Source organism: Nymphaea colorata, chromosome 12 (genome assembly GCF_008831285.2).
Source record: "Nymphaea colorata isolate Beijing-Zhang1983 chromosome 12, ASM883128v2, whole genome shotgun sequence".
NCBI lineage: Eukaryota > Viridiplantae > Streptophyta > Magnoliopsida > Nymphaeales > Nymphaeaceae > Nymphaea > Nymphaea colorata.
The window spans coordinates 10,451,483-10,472,580 of record NC_045149.1 but is presented as its reverse complement, the minus strand read 5'-3'; the positions used below and the strand labels follow the sequence as shown (position 1 = coordinate 10,472,580).

General features: G+C 38.4%; 1 protein-coding gene across 5 annotated transcripts in view; it reads right to left on the bottom strand.

The window, feature by feature from the left end:
- The window catches only part of LOC116265636 (uncharacterized), a 39,200-nt gene extending 23,555 nt beyond the window's left edge, over nucleotides 1-15,645 (bottom strand). The window contains exons 1-7 of one of the 5 annotated variants that reach the window (XM_031646379.2): nucleotides 15,355-15,645; nucleotides 14,847-14,994; nucleotides 12,873-12,955; nucleotides 12,133-12,241; nucleotides 11,894-11,992; nucleotides 11,725-11,790; nucleotides 10,802-10,918 (exon numbers count right to left, since the gene is read on the bottom strand). In XM_031646379.2, the coding sequence (XP_031502239.1) occupies nucleotides 10,802-10,918; nucleotides 11,725-11,790; nucleotides 11,894-11,992; nucleotides 12,133-12,241; nucleotides 12,873-12,955; nucleotides 14,847-14,885 (513 nt within the window). In that variant the 5' untranslated portion in view covers nucleotides 14,886-14,994; nucleotides 15,355-15,645. The remainder of the gene's footprint in view (nucleotides 1-10,801; nucleotides 10,919-11,724; nucleotides 11,791-11,893; nucleotides 11,993-12,132; nucleotides 12,242-12,872; nucleotides 12,956-14,846; nucleotides 14,995-15,354) is intronic. The other 4 variants (XM_031646375.2, XM_031646376.2, XM_031646377.2 and 1 more) reach the window with 4 other exon arrangements.
- Nucleotides 15,646-21,098: the final 5,453 nt, after the last annotated feature.

Below are 21,098 nucleotides of genomic sequence, written 5' to 3'. Positions count from 1 at the left end.
ATGATACAGGTACTACTTGGATTATTGATTCCGGAGCATCGAGCCACTTTTGTAGTAAACCTTCTATGTTTATTGTGCTACACATGTTGCCTCAGGCACGTCATGTGAAACTTGCAGATGGTAGATGGTCACCTATTCTGGGTTATGGTGATATCAAGATTTCTCAGTCTATGACTATTCCTAATGTGTTATATGCTCATAAGTTCCCAACAAATTTGTTATCAGTTGGACAATTGATTAATGACTCACACTGTCGTGTTACATTTGACTATGGTTTATGTTCATTTCAGGACTTGCAAACTAGGAAGACGATTGGTGGAGGCTATGAGAAAGGGGGCATCTACTTCCTATTGGATCCAGTGGATATTGCAGCATCATCGATCACCTCACCGTCCTCCTCTTTCCAGTGGCATCTCAGACTTGGTCATCCATCTGTCTCCAAGCTCCGTCACCTTCTTCCTCAGCTTTCAATACCAGAGTCGTTCCAGTGTGAAGCCTGTCAACTTGGCAAACACACCCGTAGCCATTATTCATCGAGTCTTTGTCCGTCCAGTTGTGGACTATTTGATCTTCTTCATGTTGATGTGTGGGGTCCTAGCAGAGTTGCTAGTAGGTCAAGATTTTGGTATTTTCTTGTCATTGTTGATGATTATTCTCGAGTCACTTGGGTCTTCCTTTTGAAGGAAAGGTCTGAAGTAGTATGTATTCTCAAAAATCTTATTATTGAAATAAAGACCCAGTTTGGTATTCTTGTTAAAAACATTCGCACTGATAACGCCCTTGAGTTCAAAGCCTCAACCTTAAGGAAGTTTTACTCCGATAATGGCATTTCTCCTCAGTTTACTTGTCCTCATACCTCCCAACAAAATGGAGTAATTGAACGTAAACATCGCCAACTCCTAAATGTGGCTCATTCTCTAATGCTTCATACCAAGTTACCTGCATCTTTTTGGGGAGATGCCATCCTCACGACCTGTTACTTAACCAACCGTTTACCCTCATCCTCCATTGACAACAAGGTTCCCATTAAACTTGTGCATCCACAACGACCTTTATTTCCAGTGGCTCCCAAAGTATTTGGTTGCACATGCTTCGTTCACATACTTGGACCCACACGTGATAAATTGGGAGCCCAAGCCATTAAGTGTATCTTTATAGGCTACTCCAAAAACCATAAGGGCTACAAATGCTTTGATCCCTTAACTCCAAAGGAGTATATCAGTGCGGATGTCACATTCTTTGAGTCTCAGCCTTATTATAGCTCCTCTTCCATCCTTCCTGAGATGCCACCATCACCAGACCCACTACCTATTCCTCCTATTCCTTTGGAGTCGTTTCCTTCTGAATCTCCTTCTACTGTACTGTCCAAGTTTCGTGATCCTCCGCTGGTCTACACACGTCGACAGGACCCTTCTCATAATCCTTCGCCAACGGTTTCTCAGGAGGTAAGTACATCTAAAGTGCATAGCCCTAATCATTTTGATCCCTGTCAAGATTTACCTATTGCTCTTCGCAAAGGCAAGCGACAATGTACTTTACATCCTATATCTCATTTTGTGTCTACTGATGGTGTTGGTAAAAATATGCAACAGTTCATTCAAGCTTTGGCTGCTCATACAGTTCCTACGTGTCACCAGCAGGCTTTGTTAGACACCCAATGGAGACGGGCTATGCAAGATGAGATGGATGCCTTAGTGCATAGAGGCACTTGAGAACTTGTTGATCCTCCTCCTCGTTGTGATATTGTTGGCTCAAAGTGGGTATTCACAGTGAAATATAATTCTGATGGTTCTATGGAACGATACAAAGCTCGGTTGGTTGCTAAGGGCTACACGCAGACCTACGGTGTGGATTTTTTTGAGACCTTCTCTCCAGTTGCTCGGTTGGGAACCATTCGTCTTATCATTTTTGTGGCTGTCCACCATGACTGGCACATGTATCAACTGGATGTCAAAAACGCCTTTTTGTACGGTGATCTCGATGAGACTGTCTATATGCAACAACCACCAGGATTTGAACGACAGGGGGAGTGTGGCAAAGTGTGCAAGCTGAAGAAAGCTATTTATGGACTCAAGTAGAGTCCTCGTGCGTGGTTTCACAAGTTTTCCGAGGTAGTCTCAAAGTGTGGCTTTGTGAGATCTCCTCTTGATCATTCTCTGCTTATCAAGAAGACTTCCAGAGGTATAACCGTTCTCGTGGTTTATGTTGATGATATTATCCTAACAGGTGACTCTGATCAAGTAATTTCTGATGCAAAACTGTTTCTTCAAAAACACTTTGTGACGAAAGATCTTGGTCCACTTCGATACTTCTTGGGAATAGAAGTTGCTCGCAATAGGAAGGGTGTTGTTCTCTCTCAACGGAAGTATGTTCTTGATTTATTGCAGGACACAGGGATGCTAGGATCTAAACCAGCTAATTTGCCTATGAATCCACGTATACACCTTCATGATTGACCAAACAGAATTAGTGGATTCTAGATCTTATAGATCTCTTATTGGAAAACTACTCTATGTTACTGTGACAAGACCAGACATTAGTTTGGCAGTGGGGAAGGTAAGTCAATTTATGGAAAAACCAAGGAAAGTTCATTGGGATGCTGCTTTGATGGTGGTTAAATATCTGAAATCGTCTCCTGGCAAAGGCCTTTTGTTCACAAAAGGCAAGATTCTGGAAGTGGAAGCCTATAGTGATGCTGACTATGCTGGCTCAGTCGAGGACAGAAAATCTACCACAGGATTTTGTGTATTTGTGGGAGGCAACCTCATATCATGGAGAAGTAAAAAACAAGGCGTGGTGTCAAGATCTAGTGCAAAATCTGAATATAGAGCTATGGCTCAAACTGCAATAGAAATGACTTGGGTTAGATCCATGCTATCTAGCCTAAGTGTGTCGATTCCACTTCTCATGAAGATGTATTGTGACAATCGTGCAACCACATACATTACTGATAATCCAGTTTTCCATGAGAGAACTAAACATATTGAGGTTGACTGTCATTACATTAGGGATCTCGTTCAAGGAGGAACCATTGCCACTATTCATGTCCCTTCAGAAGACCAAGCTGCAGATGTCTTCACCAAAGCTCTCCCTATTGGTGATTTCTCTAAATGTTGTGACAAGCTGAGCATGTTTAATATGTATGCTCCAGCTTGAGGGGGAGTGTTGAAATAAGAATGTTTATGTTTCTAGGTGGTTCTTTGTAATATTAAAGAGTTATAAGATCTCTTTAATATTTTCTTTATTTTAGATTGATGTAATCTGTAAATCTTCTTTCCACCCTAATCTCTTTATAATAGAGATTAGGGTTAGTGAATTGAGGGTGTTCTTTTCTTCTCAACTCTCACGTCTTCAGCCCTCTCTCTCTCTCCCCACGTTTCAAGGCTGCAACAATTTCTACATGGTATCAGAGCTAGCGAGCTTGGAAAATTTTTTTTTAGGGTTGTGGTTCCAACCCTGAATCACTTGCTGCTGATGCCGCCGCCGCTCGGCTGCATCGCCTGAGACCCTCTGTGTCGCCCGCATCTGCCGCTGCCCTATGCTCCTTCGCCGCTGCCATCTGTCGCTGCTGCCCTTTGCCGCTCGTGCCCTAGTTGTGCAGTCGTTCTACTCCACCGCCATCACCTTTTTTCCCAGCACCGCTGATCGCTCCAGCGTCGCCCGACCAGGCTCCAACGCCGTCCGACCAGATCCCAGTGTCCCTGCATCATCTACTGCCCTCTGAGCCGCCTGACTTGATCCTTGCTATCGGTGACTCAAAGGTGTGTTGTTCTCAGGGGTTGCCGCTGTTGCGTGTCTCTGTTAGTCAGCAGTTTGTAGTTGGTGATCATGGCCGACTCGTCTTCCTCCTCCACAGTCCATACCGATCAGCCTGATGTTGGGACCGTGGGAACTGATAATATACTGGTTCAAGTTACCACCATTCGGCTTACCAAGGAGAATTATCTACGATGGTCCGCTGCAATTACTATGGGGATCGCTGGTCGAGGACGAATTGCCTATGTGAATGGGAGAAAGGTCGAACCTGCTGTGGATAGTATGGCATGGGATACATGGTTTCTTGAGGACAACCAGGTAAAAACTTGGATTGTTAAGTCTTCAGATATTCAACCCCTCATTCTTCATAAGAAGACTGCGAGGGATATGTGGATTATTTTGGAACAGATGTATGGTCAAAAGAAAAGAAAAGTTCGTGTATATCAACTAATGAAGGACGTGTATGCTCTGCGACAAGGGGATCTCTCAGTCGCAGATTCCTACGCAGCATTGAAATCGAAGTGGGAGGATCTTGACTACCATTCTGATCTTACATGGAGTTCTCCTCAAGACTAGATGCAGTAAATGGCCAAGGAGTGGGAGAATAGGGTATTCCTTTTCTTAGCTGGACTGAACGATGAATTTGAAAATATAAGGAGTTAGATTCTTAACTCTGAGGAATCATTCAGTATTGAAGATGTTTATTCTCGTGTTGAAGCTGAAGAGCAGAGGAGACTGATCACAAGTGGGAGAAAGGAGGATCCCATGTCTCACAATGAATGGTTTGCCTTCATTAGTCGTGTCTCTGTTGGAACTACCCGTTCTTCCCGTAAATGTACACACTGCAAGAAACTTGGTTATACTATGGATTTTTGTTGGGACCTGCATCCAGAGAAGAAGAATAGTAGGGGGCGGTCTTCTAGTGGCAAGAAGCCTATTTCGAATGCAACGAATCCTAGTGATGGTAAAGTTTCTATTTCTGCATAACAGATTCGTGAGTTGCGTGCATATTTGAGCCAAATTGATGTTGGTCAGGCAGACACGTCAGATGAGGTGAAGGTCAATCAGGCACTGGCTGTTTCAGGTGAACAAGGTATTTCTTGCATGGGAGAGTGGATTGTTGATAGCAGTGCCACTCATCACATGACTGACAACCCTAAACTCTTTCATGACTACAAGCTATCATCGGGAAAGGAACGTGTGTCCCTTGTCGATGGCTCCTTTACCTCTGTGGCAGGGAAAAGGAGTCTTTCTTTGTTGAACAATTTTTAGTGCATGGTGCTTTGCATGTTCCCCACCTTCCTTTAAATCTTTTATCTGTTAGCAAGATTACCAAGGAACTCAACTGTGAACTTATATTTTCTGAAAAACATTGTGTTTTGCAGGACTTGGTGATAGGGAAGAAGATTGGGATTGGTTTGGTGTCTGATGTGTTATATCGGCTCCCTATACGCATTCCCACAACCCTTATGTCCGCAGTCAGCAAGACAGAGAAGAAGAAGGAAGAGTGTCGTCAGTTATTTTTATATTGGTATGAACACCTTGGTCATCTCCCTTTTGGGATTTTGAAACAATTGTTCCTTGAATTATGTTCCAGTTTAAACATTTCCATGTTATCTTGTGATGTGTGTCAGTTTGCGAAGCATGTTAGAGCTTCGTATCCAATTTCAAATAGTCGTGCTAATAAAACTTTCTCCTTGATTCATTCTGATGTGTGGGGGCCTTCAGGCATTCATTCTCGTGGTGGTTTTCAGTACTTTATGACTTTCATAGATGACTATTCAAGATGTACTTTTGTTTATCTGTTGAAAGACCGTAGCGAAGTGCCTCATATTATAGAAACCTTCATCCTCCTAGTGGAAAACCAGTATGGTGAGTCTATCAAGACATTCCGGTCTGATAATGCTCGTGAGTATATGTGTCTCACTGTCGAGGAATTCCTTCGAAAGAGGGGGATTGTTCATGAGACATCATGTAGTTATACACCTTCTCAAAATGGAGTTGCTGAGAGAAAAAACCGTCGGTTACTAAATGTCACCAGAGCTTTACTGTTCCAAAGGAATCTTCCAAAATATTATTGGGGAGATGTAGTCATTACTAGTGCCTATTTGATTAATCGCATGCCTAGTCGAGTGCTAAATGGTCGTACACCCTACTCCTTGCTTCCAGGGAGTAGCCAACATTTTCACCTCCCTCCTCGGGTCTTTGGATGTGTGTGTTTCATTCATAATCACAGCCCGAATGTAAAAAAACTTGACCCCAAATCAATTAAGGGAATATTTCTTGGGTATTCTTCTACTCAAAAGGGGTATAAATGTCTAGATCCCACCACTGGTCGAGTTCACATTACCAAGGATGTCACATTCTTGGAACATGTCTCTTATTTTAGTGAGAATTCTCTTCAGGGGGAGAAGTCAATGTCTAAGGAAGAGTATTCTCCAAGTCATGAAATTCAGTTTACAGAGTTTTTGGATTACAGGCGTGAAGAGAATCCGTCTGTCGATGTGCTTGGAAAAGAAGATGGGACGTCTATTGAGGTACATGAACAAGGAAAGGAGAGTCCTACGGAGACAGAAAAAGAATGCAATCGTCTGTTTGGGCAGGTGTATTCTAGGAGAAGAGTTTGTACTGACAAGGTGATTGATAGTGAGAAGCCCACTCTGAATCCCAATCCTACTTCTTCCTTGGATGACCCAAGTCCTGCTCAGACGCAACCTGTTGAGAGAGAAAGTCAGACAGAAAATGAAAACGAGGATCTTCCCATTGCCCTGAGAAAGGGTGTCAGGTCATGTACCCAACACCCTATTCGTAACTTTGTATCTTATTCTAGATTAAGCACTGACTACAAATGTTTTGTATCCTCCTTGTCTGTGGTTGTGATTCCCAAGAATGTTACAGAGGCTCAGAGTGACCCCAAGTGGACTCATGCTATGCAAGAAGAGATAGAGGCCTTAGACAGAAATCAGACATGGGAGGTGGTAGAGATTTCTGAAGCATCTCATTTGGTGGGGTCAAAGTGAGTCTACACCATTAAGTACAAACTAGATAGGAACATTGAGAGGTACAAAGCACGTCTGGTGGCCAAGGGGTTCAGTCAGAAATATGGGATCGACTAATTAGAGACGTTTGCCCCAGTTGCGAAGATGAAAACTATTAGAGTTATTATTTCTTTGGCGGTACTGAAGGGTTGGGAGATGTGTCAACTTGATGTTAAAAATGTCTTTCTCAACGGAGATCTCGAAGAGGAAGTATATATGTGTATGCCTCCGGGTTTTGAGAAACCTGAAAAATGCTGTAAACTGAAGAAGGCTTTGTATGGGCTCAAACAGTCTCCCCGAGCATGGTTTGAACGTCTCAGACTTGTTATGAAGAAGCATGGTTACAAACAAGGAAATGGAGATCATACTCTCTTTGTAAAGAGGATAGAGGGTAAAGTTACTCTACTGCTGGTTTATGTTGATGATATGATTGTTACAGGTAATGATGAAAAAGAGATAGCAAAATTAAAGGCTTTACTATCTGCTGAATTTGATCTCAAGGACCTTGGTAAACTAAAGTATTTCCTTGGTATTGAAATTGCCAGATCAGGTACGACTTTTGTGCTTAATCAAAGGAAGTATACCTTGGATCTACTGAAGGAGACAGGAAAACTGGGATGCAGACCAACTTCTACTCCTCTGGATGTTGGGTACAAACTCGGTAGCAAGGATGGAGAACCTTTGTGTGAAGAAGTTAAAGGGAGGGAGATATCAACGTCTAGTTGGTAGATTGATATACCTCACTCTAACTAGACCGGATATCACTTTTGCTGTAAATGTGTCAGTTTATGCATGCACCTACGGATGCGCACTTGAAAGCTGTAGATAGAATCTTGTGTTACTTGAAGAAGAATCATGGCAAGGGACTTCTGTATGTGAAACAAAGGTCTATAAAAATTGATGGGTATTCTGATGCAGACTGGGCAGGCTGTGTTGACACCAGAAGATCTACTTCAGGGTACTGCGTTTACTTGGGGGGAAATGTAGTTGTTTGGAGAAGCAAGAGACAAGATGTCTGTTCCCGCTCAAGTGCAGAGGTTGAATATAGGGCAGTTGCTACTGGAGTATCAGAGTTGTTGTGGCTAAAGATCTTGCTGACTGATATTGGAATAGAGATTGAAGGGCCTATGAGGATGTATTATGATAACAAGTCTGCGATTAACTTGGCTAACAATCCAGTGCTTCATGATCGAACAAAGCATGTTGAGATTGACCGTCACTTCATCAGAGAAAGAATTGATGCCAGGGAGTTAACATTACCATTCATGAAGTCTGAAGACGAAACTGCTGATATTCTAACTAAAGCTTTACATGTAATTCCATTTGAGATAAATGTATCCAAGTTGGGTATGTTTGATATGTATGCCCAACTTGAGGGGAAGTGTTGACGGATTTTGATGTATGGGTCCGGGTCTAAACCCGATCCATTGTGTCCTAGTTTGGGCATATACTTATACTATTGTAAACCCTAATCTTGTAAGTTAATGAAGTTTCTAAGCGAGAGAGAGTCTGACAGCTAGTGGGCACCAGTCCTCCTCACCCGTGGTTTTTTTCCCTCTATTGAGGGTTTTCCACGTTACATCTGTGTTCGATCTTCGGTTCTTTTGCGTCTATTATTTCTACAATCTTCTTTCATAAATTTGATTTGATCTATATTTTTGTCTTTCCAATTTGCCTTGATTACCAGGGCCTTCACAACCATGAGGGTTGGCCTCTTCACTATAAGTTTCCTCAACAGAATATGGCATTAGGAATGAGAAATCTCCATCTTCTTTTGTTAACTCTTCCATTTTCATATAATATGGTTCATGTTCATGAAGCATCACCATCTCAAAGTTCATGCTCTCTTCCCAATTGTGTTGTGGCACTGTTATGGTGTCAATACAAAATAAGTACATCCAAGTACTTCCATCAGCTCATTCGGTGTCACGTTTCATAACTTGTCACAGGATGAAATTTCCTTAAAGGCCTAGATGGCATGCAATTTAATTGATAAACAGCCATACAAACTTAAAACACACACATCTTCCTGCTAATCCACTCTCATAGAAACAAGAGCACTGCCATAGTCCCAATATAGTTTTACTTTTTTGCTCTGCAATACCATTTTTCTTATGTGCATATCAACAGGTTTTTTGATGAACAATGCCTTTCATTTGCAGAAAATTTTCAAGCACATGACAAGCATATTGTTCTCCTGACTCAGAGCACAAATTTTGATCCTTGCAGAGAATTGGGTATCTATTGCAACACAAAACCTTTGAAAAATATCAAGGAATTCATTTTTATTTTTCCTGAAAAATATCCAAGGAAACTTGTACAATCATCAGTTGGAGTAACAAAATAAGCAAAGCCTCCTTTAGCAAAAATATATGAAGGACCCCAAACATTTGAATGTACAAGATCAGATGATCCTTCAGATTTAAGCTCTCTATGAACCAAAGGTGCTGTTCCTTTTGCCAATCTGCAATTTTGACAATTTTGTACATGATCAGACACAACTGTCTGAGATCCATCAAAACTATTACAAGACAAAAGGATGCAGCCTAGAAGCAAATAGATAGCCTAGTCATTGGCGACAGGATGTTGACTCTTAACTTTGGAATGCATGCTTCCTGTCTTGTCCCTCTTGAAGTGTTAGATGCAAGCTAACACAAGTCGTCTTGTCTATGGCTAACTCCAGTATATTCCCCCTTGACTACTAATCTTGCGATACACAATCCATAGGAGATAAGATAACAAATTTGGCCAACAAAAACAAGATTCATACCAAGGGAAAGAACATGAGATGCATTTAGGATATTTAAGTTACTTCCAGGACTAGAAGTTAGGAGTGATAGACCAAAAATTTAGTGATCAGGGTAAAAAGAGACATTAGCAGTTCAAAATAATCTAGTAAGGACTAACAATTAGTCAAAAAGGCTTGGACAGTTTCATCTCCTTGCCTTTGTTTCATATTATACAAACTATTTTGCAATTTTCCCATACCACAAAGGCACCCAAAATTTGAAGAGCAAACAGCTCTAGATGGTTAAACTCAGAAGAAGACTATACAAAAAACTGAACCGCCTATCTTTAATGGTACAACAACAAGTTCTGTTGCCACACTCTCTTCTTTCCTGTATGGCCATGATACCATGTTCAAACCACAGAGAGGAATATGTAAAGGAAAAAATAAAGTATAAAAGAAAAGAAGCTTTAGCTCATTATGCTTCAAACTGCAATAAATGACACATAAATGAAAGGGGGCTTCATAGTCAACATCCTCATCCCTAAAAGGCAACATGAATATAGACTAAAACTAGCCCTAACAGAATATATCTATAGTAGTTGTATAAGATTAAAAAAGACCATAAAGACAAATAATATATTTAAAAGTTGTATAATAGAATTGTAGAAACATTTCTTAACACTTATGATTAATATATTATTCCAGCCTGTGAAGAACCCAGTTTGTTGTGAAGAGGATGTTTCTTGATGTTAGTGTTGTTAGTGACATGCTGAATGAATGAGCATTGGCTTCAAAAAAGATCTATTAATTGCACTAAAATTTAAGACTGGTCAAAGTTTCGAAGGTATGCTATGTCAGGAAAGCATTATCATTTGATTGTCTATAATTCATCCATTAGCATCACCAAATCAGTGAAAAAATAAGCTATCCTGTTATTTAAGTGAGTTGATAGTTAGAATTCTCCTTATGATGCTCTGGATGTCATACCATAGTTTTGCAACTTATATGTACCCAAGGATGCATATGCTTCTCAAAAGAGAGCAGGATCCATATAGTGTTAGAAACTGATTAATGCTTCAGAACCTAGATAGTACAATGGTTAGGAAGAAAATATTCATCAGAATTATATTCTGCTCTAATAGTTAGGTCCCATAGAATGTAAAACACTAATCAATATCATTTTACTTCTGAAACAATTGTACTACACAGACACTAGATGAGTAAGCACCTCAGCCATGAAAAAATTCATCCTATCCATTTGAAAAAGTAAAGGTACCTTCTCCATCAGAACAAGAGACTGTGGGTCCCTTGGAGGCCAAGAAATTTCTTCATCATCTACAATCACTGGCCTTATTATTTCCCTCAGCACGTCTGTGGCTGATTCTATCTTCTCCTGCAGAGAGATATGAGACATAAAAGTATAAACAAAGCCGGCATGGGAATATATGTGCCCATCATCTACAGGACCGTTTGGATGCTAAGCAGCCAATAAGTTACACCATAAAGAGCATGACACACTATTAATAGAAAGATGATTATAGTGCTATGTTCAGTATCTTTATATACTATTATGGACCACACACAGATCAAACATGTTATGAACTCAAAGTGAACCATAATTAGTAAGACATAAATCTCCAAAAAGTACTACAATCTGAATATATGATTTGAAAGATTTTGCATTAAAAAAAGAAAACAAACTAATGTATCTATTTCTCAAAATGATATATAAAAGACAGTCAAATACTAATCTGGCACAAAACCAGACAGAAAAACACAGTGTATACCTCAGCTTTTCTTAAAATCAAGATAAGGTAGAAAAATACTGGATTATGAAGCTCAAAACTAGATCCATGATCCAAGCTTAAAAGTAGATCCAATTGGATGTTATAAATTTGGAATTTTGTTTTCCAACGTTTCTTTCAGAACAATATGCTGCCTTGTGTTTCTTAGAATTTTTTTTTTTTTAATTACTATTGGAATGTTGTGCCTTTAAAAAGGTTCTAGCAAAACATGATACAGCATGATGGTACGCAGGACACAACAGCACAACAACAAGTTCAAAAGGTGAGCTCATGCATAGTGGAATAAGATTAGATTGAGACTATGACTTGGACCGTTGTAATTGTACAGCATCAGCTTCTGCAGAGGTTTTTATAAACTTGATTATATTTATTCAATATCAGAGGAGTTTCTCACATTTGTTTTGTGCACAAGCCGATCTACCATGCTCATCAAATGTGAAGCAAGTTCCTCATAGTCTTTCTGGAATTAAACCACCAAATTCAATCTAGATTAGCCAAAATACAACATATGGATGCTTTTGTAGCAATTTAAGTGGCTGAAAGTAATCAAGTGAAAACCATGCTTTATCATCATCAGATTTGCATGTGTCCGTCCTAGCTGCCAGACGAATCCAAAAACTCTCATTGAAGGCCAGAATGTTTTCAGCTACCAGCTGCTGAAGCTGTTTAATGCAACAAACATATGTAAGAGGAGGGCTCACAAGCACGGAGAACAAAATGCAACATATCAATAACAAGAGAAATAACCACGAAGAAAACAAAATCATCAAAGATGAAGAAAATACTAATAACCAGTTCTCACTTGATTAGAACTCGCCACTCTTAGCTTATCTATCAATTTATCCACTTCTACTGTATATTTAAATGATTGCTCTGCATCCTGATTAACAGCACAGGTCAAAGTTCTCCTGCTGATTAAGAACAAAATAATCATTTCATGCCGAGAATGCACTTAAGAGAAATTAAGCTGCACTGTCATCCAGTATAAACATTACATGTACCAAGTCATTGACTCAGTTGAACACATTATAATAACTGATTTAGTTGAGGTTCCTTTTCAGAACAGATCCAAAACAGAACTGAACTAGGTCTAATATAATAACCCACTTATCTTTTCATTTTAAGGTAGATTATGATAATTGAAGCACATTGCGAGTAGCCATTGCTTAAGATCACTTTACAGGTAAAGGAAGATCTAAGTGCATAAATTGCTGTTGATACCTTTCTAACACAGTATTTTTACTAAATCTGATTATAAAGTTCCAGACAACTAATATTTCTTCCTTGTTTTCCATTCAAAATATTTTCCCTAATATTCATTTAAAAAAAAAAAACTTTCATCTAATTCTCATGTAGCATGACTGAATAATGAGATACTAAGACAAAAAAAAGGAAAAGGGAAATACATACAGCAATATTTCATCTTGAAAGGTAGGTTGTATAGAATGGCAAGAAAACAAATATAAATAAATATACAGAAAAATGTTTGGTGACACAGGATAAATTAATACTATTATTAGCTTCACAAGAAAGGTGCATTACCTTCTCAATTTCGAAGGAGTAAATAGCCAAGGTCCAAGCCGGTTCGCCAACATCACCTTTCCAAAGCTTACCTTCATTAGACACTGAGATACAACTGTACCAATTCAATAACTTGCAAAGAACTTGGAAGCAGAAGTAATCAACTAAAAGGCCAAAATGGATGAGAAATTCTGGTTGACCGTTTGCAAGTGCTGCAACACTTGATAGCATTGCTTGAATCAGAAAAATTGGAAAAAGAAGAGGCTCTCTATAAAATTGGAAACTGATTGTAATATGGCACCACATCAATAAAGAACCAAAGCAAGATCTAAAACGACCTCTGATAAGCATCAGAAAGATAATGTACTAAAAGAAAGAAAATTGTGCTGCCTTGTATCCATTGAACAGTTCCCTTGTTGGTGCCTAGAGAGCATAACAATGTAAGCATGCGTCAAGTGCACATGGATGGTACTAGTAATTTACCTGGCCAATCATAAACTTGGCCAGCGTTATAGCATAAATGGATACATGTGCATGAATTCCAGGACACTTGCTGACGAGCTGAAAATGCCTAAGGAGTTATATAGTGCAACAATTAATATTTCCTGAGATATGAGCAAACTTTCATTAACTACTGTACTTCTTATATCTTGCATCTAGATCCAAATAATGCTTACTTATCTATATTAATCATAATTATATTTCTCCATAATTTGCTTAGTACTACCGGTTGGTATCTGTACATGTTGTAAGCATATTTGTCTACATCACCAACCACAAACTTTCAGCAAGTAGAATTACAGACTCCACTGTGACTTATGATGGGCACCTTTTCAAATATTTCATGCCATTACTTGGATCTTGTGTTGGTCCTTACAAAAATATACTAATTCAAGAGCACATCTTTCAGGTTCAAGTATATCTGTGAAAGTAGAGTGACAGCGTCCTTGGTGACTTATGATGGACACTTTTTTTATGTTCATGTCATTAGTTGGATCTCATGTAGGTCCTCATAAAGATATATTGCTTCAAGAAATGTTTCTTGCTATCGATATGTTATTTTCTCTTTATAGTACCATTTGACTCAGTTTCTTTTAAAAACTCCATCTGCATCAAAAGATCTTATTGAAATCAACTATCTTTATGTATTACCATGCACCATTGCCATTATCCAATTGATTCACATCGGAAAGGGAAATGCCAGATCATTGCAAGACTTCTTGACAAGTACTGGGGGTATCGCTGATGAGATGCACATAAGATCTGGTGAAAGCCATCTAATAGGTTTCCCCTTTCAGGTTCCATCTTCCATGTCGTTTACCTCGCTCTCAACAGCTTTGACATCAGAATTAACCTGATGTTCATCAAGTTCCCTGTCTTCCAGAAGAATTTTCTGAACACTGCGATGGCTGCCACCATGGACTTGCAAATGCCATTCTAGCCTAGGTTTCAGAAATATAAATTTTGCGTTCAGAAATAGAGTTCTTTCTAATGGTCGTCCATTTGTTGCCCACTTGTTGAAAGAATTATGGGCAGCAACTTTCGGGCACCTCCCAAAAGCATGTATGCCAATGCAAGCCTGACCCTGGCTGGAAAATTGTGGACATTTCTTCAACTCTAGATTAATGTTTCCAGTAAAATTCTATTCTGAAACAAAGCAACGTGCCGACAGGATTTGAATTGACTGAGATATCATTGAGTAGCCTGATGAAGCATTAGGCTTCTTGTGTGATCATGTTCTTAACCCAACCCACTGCAGTGTCTTCTACAGTCTCAACTGCGAGTCGACATATAACATTTGACCACAAAGCTAACACGAAGTAAACATGAACCACTAACAAAATAGATATTCTGCCATAAAACTTTATGCGGAGACACTTCCTCAACAACTATCATGGCTGCCATGAACCATCTAATATCTTTTTGCTAATTATAGGATATAAAGCAAATGACTATTGAGATACGCTATGAAGTCAATGCATGATGGAAACTTACACAGTGATAAAAGGCAGCTGGGAAATAGTTAAGAGCCATCTCAAAGAGAATAAGCTAGATAGCGAGAATGATTTAGCTTTCAAGACTGAAAGCCCAGAGATGCTTGAACAAACCAACGAGATTGATGTCTCCCTATTCCACGCAGACCCTGTTCCATCAAGAACCAACACCGCCGTCAGAACGACGTCCATTCACTCAAGTCCAAATGACACCATGAATCCCTGCTAGCATAACAGTTCTCCTGCAACTTCGGCGACAGCCAACTTGGTCCGATGTAATCGGCACATTTCCGCCTAGCTTTCTTAGAGAACTGCCCAGCCTATTTGCCTTGGCAGTTCGAATTTTCTCGGTTTTCTGCTGGTCTAATATGTTCTAGATTAAGGGGCAAATTAGATTCGAAATGATCGTCAACTTGCCCGTGGAAACTAGCTTTTGGCTTCTGATAAAACGACATTTGACGAGGAGTCATTGTATCAAACATTTGGTAGCACAAGATGGGCAGGCGTACCTCTGGCAACACTTCTTTAGTGAAATTTTGCTCTCCGACACCATTCGACACTAGGTGAAGGCGTTGCTCTGTCGGACTCACCTGGTATCACCCTCCATTCGCCGGAATTGAACCCTCTACTCGCCTGCGGGGGGTGGTGAAAGGATAAGGGGTCTTAACGGAAGAGAACAAAGGCCATGTATCTTCTGATAAGCTGCTGCATTCTGAAAGTCCCGGTTCTAAACTATTTCGATTTGGCGAGCTTAATTTCTAGAAAATGATAGTTGGCGGCCCCCACGGTATCATATTACTTACCGCATTGTCCGCTCTCTCCAAAGAGCGGGCTAGTTTTTCTCTTTTTTTAGAAGATGGAGGCGGTTTGCATAGAAGATCATGATCTGGGTGTTAAGACATGAAGGTTCAAATATGCCCACGTAGCAGGATGACTAAATTTTAAAACTTATCATAGCTAAACGCATTGTGAACCGTGGTTGCACTAAAGTCATTATGAACCATGGTTGCAGTATAAATTGTTGCTAATGTTCTTATGGTGGCTATTTTTAATGACAACGTATAATTTTTGGCGGCTCAGTTGTACTTTTAAGAGATTGAAATGAGAAAACAAATTAGTTTTCTCAATGGAAACCTCTTGCTTTTTAATGGCAATGTGTAATTTTTGGCAGCTCAGTTGTACTTTTAAGAGAGTGAAATGAGAAAACAAATTAGTTTTCTCAATAGAAGCCTCTTGCCTTTGAAAGGTATTTCAATTTTTTGATTTTATATATATATATATATATATATATATATATATATATAACCTTTCCGCGTATCCAACGAACAGCTGATCAGCCAACATCTGCTGCTCACACCCATGTTCCAATGTTGCTCCTTCTCATCAACAACTCTGAGCGATGGTATGCATCTCCCTCTTCAAATCGTTCGTTTTTTGGGTTATCCACTCAGCCGTTCAGGTTGTCAAAAAATGCACTGCCATTTTTCATCTCTTGATACCCTCTTGGAATGTAAATACTATTCTTGATCTCCCTTTACTATTACAAGTTCTCCCGTTTGGATTTGTTTTTGTGCGTGTAGTTTCTGGTTGTTTGGGTTTTTGGGATGCCCATTTACCAATGACACCGTAAGATTTAGATACATGGCATAAGGTGTCAAGCTTTCTTTAGTTTTTATGCTTTTTGAAAGCAAAATAACGTTGAAGATCATGAACTTTTATCTTGTCTTTTAGTACTCACATACCTGCATGTCATTGCAAGTTGCTCCTGCTTTTTACTTCTTTTTCGTTACTTTTAGCACCTTAGATCCGGTGCATGCAGAAGCACATTACTTGGTTTCACCTCATGACAAGAGATTAACTGAGGTTATTGTAGATGCCATTTTTAAGAAACATAATATTGCCTGTGATGACGCCTTATAACTGACATATGCAGAATCCGTGCCAAACTCCATCCATGGTTGCACCTCAAAACAAGAAATTGCCTTGTGTGCAAACAAGGTGCATCCATTTAAGAAAACTTACATGGGAAGATAGATCAAAGAAGAGGATAATCACCATTTTAGTTGGTCAACTACTAGCTTGAACTTAGCTTTATTGCTCAGATTGCAACACAATGAATATTTGCACAAACAAATCCATGGAACCAATTGTACTCAATTAAGATCTCATTGTAAGAGCTTGACATTGTGCCAAAAAGCCTTTAGGTATTAACTAAAGACTTGTATATGCCTTACGCATAACATATAGTCAAGAAAGTAAATTACCTGTCATTTGTAGCTTGCGTAGATATACTTCTATGGTACATTTGTTTCTTTTCAACTAATGCAAGGATATGTTCTATATGGTTGCCATTGATTGTAATAGTCATATATAAAAATTTGATGTTGCAGCACTTATGGAGAATGGCGAGCTTCTCTAGTTATGAAAGTTTTTGATGTAAATGTGGATCGTCAACGATCATTCATACAGTAAAAAATAATCAAAATTTGAAGAAGATTGTTTATAGATGTCAAACTTATGTATGTATTGGTGCACTGAATTGTTAGTTTTTATTGCATCGAAGTTAAATTGTAACCTTCTGTTTATCAATTTTATAGAGAACGATGAGATTTTGCCACTTCTTTCAGCTATGTGCAACAAAAATGATTCTTGCTTGTCGAAAGTAGAGAATGTGCAGTTTTTGATTGGCCGATTAGAAGATGCACAAGAAGACATGTTATGCTTGAATGAGAAAATAGCATAACGTGATCGTGTGAGTGATCTTGAATTCACACATGTATGAAGAAGAAATGAATGGAGAAAACATGAAGACATAGTCGAAGACAAAATGTACGAATATTAATGTGAATGTACATAAACAGGATATGTTTTATCATCGCCAATGAAAAGGTTTTGCGTTGGATGTATATTCTGCAATTGGTCGCTCAAAACAATTATAAGGTCTTCAACCTTATGTTTTGGATGTCAAGAGCGGATGCTTCAACATCATCTAGTTACTTTGGGTTTTGGAAAATTTGCTTGTTTTTTTTCAGGTGCTAACCTGATTGGTACTATGAAGTTTCTGATGTCAATACATATACTAGTAGTACATCCACTTAGCCATTATTATTGTTAATGAAGAATCAATAAATGCAACCACAATTTGAGGAATAAGGAAGTTGCATTGCTTTCCTTGTGACCACGCAAGGCCACAAGCTAACTTCTCAATCTTCACTCTACAAAATTGCCTAAACCTTTTATTAACCTAAGCAGCAGCTCATTAGCTTGGGTTCACATTCAATCTTACGAACATTTTGAATCTGGTTTCACTCAAACATATGAGAACTAAAATGTTGCTGAAACCATTTTACATTCTTGATGGAACTATAGCAGTAACAAATCTCAAAGTTTGAATTCTGCACCTCCACCTGTAGGTTGTATATGGACCATGTATAACTAGATCAAACTCATAAATGGGCTAGCTGCAGGCAAACAAAAATACATTCAATACAGCTTGGTCCTTGCAGACTTCTTAACTGATAACAAATATATTTTATAGTACATTGTTTTCAAATTAAGGTCTATAGTTCGCAGTTAACCAAATTCTATTGCTTGGAAGGTTGCAAGTTTAAAAAACATGTCTTTATTTTGTAAATAGTTGGTTTTAGATTTTCTCAACAAGCGTAAGAAAAGTTCAAATATTATATTGTTTTTTCCTTATAAAGTTTGTAAACAGGCCAACTTGCATGCCTTCAGCTTCTAGCATGTACTTTCTGGTGGTCTAGAGTTTTCTTTGACTTGTGCAAGAACTAAATATGCTTGAACACCCATTGTTCTATTTTTTCAATTAGCTTAATAGCCCTAATAGTCACAATCTTTTTTTCAATTTATAGTAGCTTTAACCAAAAAAGATGTTATGATATTTATGAAACACGAGGGAAACTAAATCAAAAGGAAAACTATTTTGAAACAAAAGGATGATAAAATTGAAAAAAAGATGGTATCATTAGAAATGCATTTTTTCACAGCAAAAAAAAAATCAATAGGCTTGTCTATTCCTTCCTTCAACTCCCTAGACTCCTAATTAGAAATGCAAAAACAAAGGCCTCAAATCTAAGAATAAAAAACAACAAGGGCATGAGCAGCAGGTGTTGGGCCCCGTGCAGGAAAGGGCAATATCCCAAATCCGAAACCTGGATGGTTGAGCAGTTGAGCAAAATCCTGTGATGCCATCACTAGAAGGGCATCCCCAAAACCCAGACAAACAGAAATCACACATGTAAAAAATGAAAAATCCCATAAATGAGCGATTTGAAGAGGGAGATGCATCCATCACTTAGAGTTGTTGAACTGGAGGAGCGACATTGGAGCAGTAGCTTAAACAATAGGTGTTGGGTGCCAAAACCGCCCAGATGCTCTTCTCCTGCATTACCACTCGTTCACTGCTGAGGAGGCAGAACAATGGGGCAGGGGTGGTTGGTTGTTGAGCTTCGGCGGGAGGGAGAATGAACAAAGGAAAGTGAGTGAAAAAAATAAAAATGGTCCCCTTGTGTGGGGACCCATAGGGTAAACCGAGTGAATGGCTGAACTTTTAACTCACGACTGTCCAATGTAAATGAATCGAACGGCTGAGTAGCTGTTCATTGGATACATTAGAAGGGTTAATCTCTTCTCGGAGATGTTTGAATTTTTTAAAACTCCATGGACATGCAGAAGAGAATAATGTCCCCTCCGATGTTGTATATATTTTGAGTTTGAGCTCTAAAAAGGAATTCACAAAATTAGCTTTCTTCACTAGACAACATAGAAGCACAAAATCAATACTCACTCAATAGAAGGATAATGAAAACAATGTCTTTTAGATATTTCCTAATTATTTAATAAAAAAGGTGGTAACAAGTTGGTTGTATCTTTACTTTTATGTTCTAATTCAAATCATATAAAAAAGAATGACTAGAGGTTCTGTCCACAACAAGGTATGTTTGATATTATATCATTTTGTTGGCAAGGCTGACAGATGTTTACCTTAGACAAGCTTTCCTTGATTAGCAACTTCTAACACAGTTGAAAATTGAATTAGGTACTACTGTTCTAACAATTGTTTTGAATGCATCACATTTGTGAATGTTCAATCATTCATTTTACAATGTCAAATGTAAGAAAGACTGCATCTACTGCAACTTTTTAATGTAGCTTTGCATACTAGAGGTGAACAATCATATAGCAAGACAATTCAATAACTTTGTCAATGAAATTAATGAAGATCAACTATTCAAAATTTGTGAATGACAGACATGAAAATTGTAGTAATTAGAGGTCTCACATCATTGAATAAAGAAGGAATCAAGTATATATGTCAGGGCAAGTGCATTCATAGAGGCATCCAAGCAAATAGCAAGCACATTCATCAGCATAAACAAGATTGTATGTATTTACACAAGTAAAAGTCAATAGACAATGACATCAAATAATAAGGATTGTTTAGTCAAAGATTTACATGATTCTTAAATATTAATCATGGACATTGATTAAATAATCTAAAAACATGATTTCATATGCTTTTTCATTGTGATTTTGGTGTTGTTTGTGGCTTATGTTATGTGACTTGGATGGAAAAGGATTTCACTATCTCTTTTACCAAAATAGGTGATGGCAACATTCTACATGAATCTATTCATATGTGTGTTCATATTGGTAGCATATGATAGCATGTCTCATTTTTTGCATTAGATCATTTGACTTCAATAGAACCATTAGAAGCATAACCTTTCTATGTTTCAACAATGACATAATTTTGGACTTGGGAAAATGAAAGCAACACATTAAACCATATGAAGCAATGAGCTGAAAATTTCCCTTACCACCATAGGATTTTGTCTATAATTTTCACATAAAAAATATGTCATGCCATAGAGAGAAATTACTGACAAAATATTGGCTGATATAATGCCCTTCTCTTCATGTCATTTTAGAGTTTGGAACATAATTTAAGATTTTACTATTTCTGTCCTACTAACCATGATGTGTATCTAACAAAAATGGTCCCCTAAAGAAAGTATGAGTGCAATGTAGATGGATTAAAAGACGTCCTCCCCTTTAATTTAGACATGTTTCACCTCATCTACAAAAGACATAATACAAAACATCAGCAATTTTAATATTTTAGCTTATAATTAATATAAACGAGCAAAAGACAGCCTAGTATTCTACAAACAAGGAAGATAAAGTCAGAGCTTAGATGGTGTGCTTTTTGAGGACAACATAGAATGAAATC